The 1438-nt window shown below is 33.8% G+C and overlaps 1 protein-coding gene across 1 annotated transcript in view; it reads right to left on the bottom strand.

The window, feature by feature from the left end:
• The window catches only part of DDX52 (DEAD (Asp-Glu-Ala-Asp) box polypeptide 52), a 32233-nt gene that overhangs the window by 21861 nt on the left and 8934 nt on the right, over positions 1–1438 (bottom strand). The window contains exon 3 of the mRNA XM_012648634.1: positions 12–45. Within this exon, the coding sequence (XP_012504088.1) occupies positions 12–45 (34 nt within the window). The remainder of the gene's footprint in view (positions 1–11; positions 46–1438) is intronic.

The raw sequence follows: 1438 nt of genomic DNA, 5'->3' as shown, positions 1-1438 counted from the left end.
TATTCCGGTACAGGACACCCAGCCTGTTGTATAACATTGGCAACACTGAAAAAGGAACCCATAAACAAACTTGTAACTTGTCAAATTGATGAGTATGTATATAAACCCTCTATCCAACATAAGAGGAATTAAAACTACATAAAGTAATCCAGAAAAGCGTTCTGATATATTAACAATTATCACCAGATGTATGCATATTAGATTACTGAGCGAACCCACTGGACTGAAATCAGTGCATTAATGAATATTTTATTTATTTATTTTTTAACTACAGCTCCTTTTAAAGCAGGATAATGAATAACTTTAGATAGCAGCTATTTCAACATTTATCAAGCCCTAAAATCTACTAAGCCAAATCGTGGAGGAAATAGTGACTGAAGCCAGAGTCAAGCTTAAATTTATTAAGTGACAGTGCTTACTATAGGCTTGGCATTGTTGCAAGTTTTTCATGTATTATAGTAACTTACTCACTCCTCACAACAACAGTATGTGGTAAATATTAAATACTATCATTATCCCCATTTCACAGATGGAAAACTGAGGTGCATATTAGTCTGATATTGGGGTCATCAGATTCACATGCTTGGAGTTGCTGAGGAAACCTTCAGTGGATCTAGACTGTTGGAATATAACCCTCTACACATGCACATGTGAATCTACTCAAAGTAATACAAAGGGTGACAGATGACAGAGCTCAGAAGGCACAAATCAAAATCGGTTTACCAAGACTGATAAATAAAAGTACAAACCCCCTCTGGCCATAACTAAATTTCATTTATTAGAAATGTGAAGTGCTATCAATTGTCGTCAACCAAAAATTACTATAGACAGCCAAAATATAGGAAACTCAACTTCTGTGTTATATAAAATCTATGATGATAGGTTAAATTAAGACCTGAGATTTTGAAAGTATACTGTATGTTACCCCAGCTTTAAAGGGCTACAAATGAATAATAATGGAATGTGTTACAGTTTTTCCTATATGGCAGGGGATCCTGGGACTAAATATAAAGCCCCATTTGCCCTTAAGAGTGAGGATGCACCATTAATGTTGACTGGGATAATGTTGACTTGGGCTGAGAGACTCAGAAATTAACTTTTAAACTATTCACTAATTCAAAACCTCACTATTACATTGTAAGTAACATCAACTGATGGCTATTGGAAGAGTCCTGTGAGTCTGAAACTTAATAATGAACATTCCATTTTGAATCGGTATTTCCAAATTCTAATAATGGAAGGGCAAAAACAAGGCCTTTGATCATTTTTCCTTTTGTCATGGCTAAAATTGACTAACGCCATTAACAGAGTTTGGGACATAGCCATTTTGTAATTATCTCTTAACTGAATACACATATAAGAATAATGAAGCAATTCTACCAATTTAATCTAAGTTATTTTTCCTAATTTACCTTCCTTTTTTTTTTTTTTTTTTTTT

This window comes from Propithecus coquereli, unplaced genomic scaffold (genome assembly GCF_000956105.1).
Source record: "Propithecus coquereli isolate 6110/MARCELLA unplaced genomic scaffold, Pcoq_1.0 Scaffold291, whole genome shotgun sequence".
Classification (NCBI taxonomy): Eukaryota; Metazoa; Chordata; class Mammalia; order Primates; family Indriidae; genus Propithecus; species Propithecus coquereli.
This window is presented reverse-complemented; position numbering and strand designations above follow the sequence as displayed.